Source organism: Macrobrachium nipponense, chromosome 12 (genome assembly GCF_015104395.2).
Source record: "Macrobrachium nipponense isolate FS-2020 chromosome 12, ASM1510439v2, whole genome shotgun sequence".
NCBI classification, from domain to species: domain Eukaryota; kingdom Metazoa; phylum Arthropoda; class Malacostraca; order Decapoda; family Palaemonidae; genus Macrobrachium; species Macrobrachium nipponense.
The window spans coordinates 49,122,202-49,125,505 of NC_087205.1; the positions used below are offsets into that span (position 1 = coordinate 49,122,202).

General features: G+C 37.1%; 1 protein-coding gene across 1 annotated transcript in view; it reads right to left on the reverse strand.

Annotated features, from left to right (window-relative positions):
* The window catches only part of LOC135224794 (prolyl 4-hydroxylase subunit alpha-2-like), a 96,009-nt gene that overhangs the window by 60,918 nt on the left and 31,787 nt on the right, over positions 1-3,304 (reverse strand). Inside the window, exon 3 of the mRNA XM_064264119.1 lies at positions 560-717. Coding sequence (XP_064120189.1) covers positions 560-717 — 158 coding nt within the window. The remainder of the gene's footprint in view (positions 1-559; positions 718-3,304) is intronic.

Here is a 3,304-nt window from a genome sequence, read left to right on the forward strand (position 1 = left end):
AGCAACATAATTTAACTATATAAGATTCCATGTTTGGACAGCCCCTCTTTTATATTGGCCAATCTAGCAAGGATTTAGAAGTAATAATTAAACTGCATAAGTACTCTGTAAAAACTGGGCAGACATCCATTGCAATATTCATTTCTTTAAGTGAAAACTCTCACAGGATGAATTGGACTGACAATTCACTTACTTCCAATTGTAATTTTAACCTTAGCTCTGGCTTGTATTATTTGGACCCTTGCATAAGAAATTGATTAAGAATGACCTTAAAGATAAAATCACTGACTTAATTACAAATTAGTTACCTTAATAAGGATGAGAAGTTGAAAGGCCTCACAGTAGTTACTCCATTGTTTCACTTTCCTAAGTGGATTTTGTCTTTATTTATATACTTATTCATCACATTCCAAATATTTGTGATTCAGTTATACATGTATATATATATATATATATATATATATATATATATATATATATAGATATATATATAATTAAGAAATCTCCAGTTGTTTTAAATAGTGCAGCAAAACACGGAAGTTCATTGTGACTGACTTACCCAACTGGTTGAAGATTGCTCTGGTGTCACTGAGGACCAGATCCACTTCCCGCCAGCCCTGTGCGACATGCCTCAGGAGGGTATATATGGCTGCTGGATCCTCTCTTCCATGATCGGTCTGTGTGCCATCACTGATTGCGCTCCATGAGGCCACATACCTGAAAGTGCCATTGATCAGAATTATTGTTATAGTAATAGCAGGAGTACTTCCCTCCTCTATTATATACTTTGCATAATTTTTGTGGGAAATTGTTAAAATATTATTCTAAACATATGATTCTCAGTTTTGTCTCTTGTAATTATAATTTGTTTGATTTTAAATTTACCGTCTGGCAGCAGTGAATGCTAAGTCGGTCATCGCATACCTGAATGTAAACAAAATTCCGCCCATGCTGGCGAGACCCTGCTGTAGCTAATTGGACTATAAAACCCATAGAAAATAGACACGCATTGTTATTACTTTGACTCACGAAGGTAGAAATAAGAATAAAAAGGAATGTAGAAGAATTCGAATTAACAAACAATATCACTTTAAAAGGTTATGGGCCCAGGATACTCCCAGAGCACCAAAAGCAAGAGAGCAGTGAATAAAGTGCTGTAAAAGTGACGCACTCAGTTACATCACACCAAAGCAAAAGAAGCTTGGAAAATTTCGAGTGATGATAAATTCCAAATAGTGAGTGTGTTAGAAGAACTGTGTCGATGCAGAAAAACTGAAGAAATGTCTATAAGGGAATATTTAGCCTATGTAATTAGATTAGCCACAGATGTAAATGCAGCTTTAGGAGAAGAAGTGGCTCAATTTGGTAGCTGTATTTGTACTTAGAGGTCTTAAACATATTCCCAAGCGTCAAATTTTGTTGAAGTTTTAAGATTTAAAAATGTAAAGTCAGTACTGCTTTTCGAGAAAAGGCAAGATAAACTCGAGGCAAGAAAAGAAGAGGAATCATCCGTTTATGAAAACAAGCTTCAGAAGAGATTCAAGAAAAGAAGATGGGAATCCAAGCACAAATTACTGAAGAGAAGCTAGCGCAAGAGACTCCACGAAAAAAGACAAAAGATTTGTTTGCTATGCTTGTAGCCAGCCTGGACATATAGCAAGAAATTGTCCAAAATTGGAAAAAAGAAGAGATAAGGAAGAAAGAAGAGACAAGGAAGAATGACAAGATGGAAGACAAACAAGATGAAAGAAGCAAGAAGAAATTATCAGGGAAGAAAGCACAATATAATAGTGATGAAAACAGTGAAAGTGAATCTGAAGAGGAGCTAACAGCAAAAGTTGCCAAAACCAAAACAAATACACAGGCAGTTATTGCTGTAATTGAAAATGAAAGTGAAAAGACAGAAAAATTGAATTCAATTGTGAACAAGTCATCTGTGAAAAAGGAAAATTCCAAATCAATTTGGAACTTGGATTCTGGTGCTAGCGATCATATGACACCTCATAAACATACTTGTTGATTTTGACAGTAGCATAATGGAAAGAATTCTTCAGTTCAAGGGAGAGGAAAAGTGGTTTTAAAAATGAAAGACCAGTATGGTGGATGAGTTAACTTTAAAAAAGTATACTATGCCCCAAATCTAGATCAAAACTTGATGTCTGGAAGGAGATTTTATGAAAAGGGCTTCAAACTAGTTACTTACAAAGCAGTTAAACACTTGAAAGATGTGAAAGAAGTATTTCTGAAAGGACACTGGAAAGAAGCAACAAAGATGTATCAATGCAAAGCAAAGAAAATTTTACAAGGAACTGAAACAAAATTAAAGAAAAATGAAGGCACAGAAATTACAGGGAACAGATCAACAGAAAATTTGTGGTATAGAAGATATGGACATGTACTCGCCTTACCTGACTTTTGTGAAACAAAGGGAAAACTGGAAAACTGCACCACATGCATGAAGTGATTCAAGGAGTCGTGGAGTGCTATAAATAGTAAGTAGTGATGTTTGTCACACTTCTGAACCAGCATCAAATGGAAGTGGAAGCCACTACTTTGCCATCTTTTTGGACGTCCATTCAAGGTACAGTAAAATTGCTACAGTGAAGAAGAAAAGTGAGTACATGGTCAGGGCAGAGAGAAAACACAAAAGACTTTTGCAAGCCTCCACACTGATAATGGGAGTATGTCAGCAAGGAATTCTCAGCTTTTCTTACAGAGAAGGGAATAGACAGAAGGCAGATAATCCCGTACGCTCCTCAGCAAAATAGAAGAGCTGAATATCTAAACCAGAGTTGTTCCTACATGATATACAAACCATCGGTCCTTTACATTAGGACTCACCTTCAGCGAAGCTGGAAGCTGCCATCGGATGATGATGTGTGTTTACATCACTCTTGCATTTTTTGGTTTGCTGTTGATTTTGGCATTTTTCTATTATACAAACCCATAATTTTACTGTGCCAGTTTGTAGCCTACACCTTCATTGTCCATATGCCCAGGGTTGGGCAGTAGAAATGTAATATATACATGTTCAGTGTGGATATCGATCCTCATATTTTCCCCAATGGATGGTTGAAGAGGATAGGATTGCAGTCTTGCATTTCTGGTGATTAGTGTTATTCTTGAATTCTGTGCAATTGAAAGACTCTGGAGAGTGAATATTCTTGGAGGGGATGGCCTCAGCTGTCTGATGGTCACGGCCCCGAAGACTCCCTCAGCGCCAGGTCCTTCGCCCTCGTTGTCACCCATACAGGGTTCCCTTGCATTGTTCCTTCTACAGAGGCCTCATTATTGTCCTTTCGCC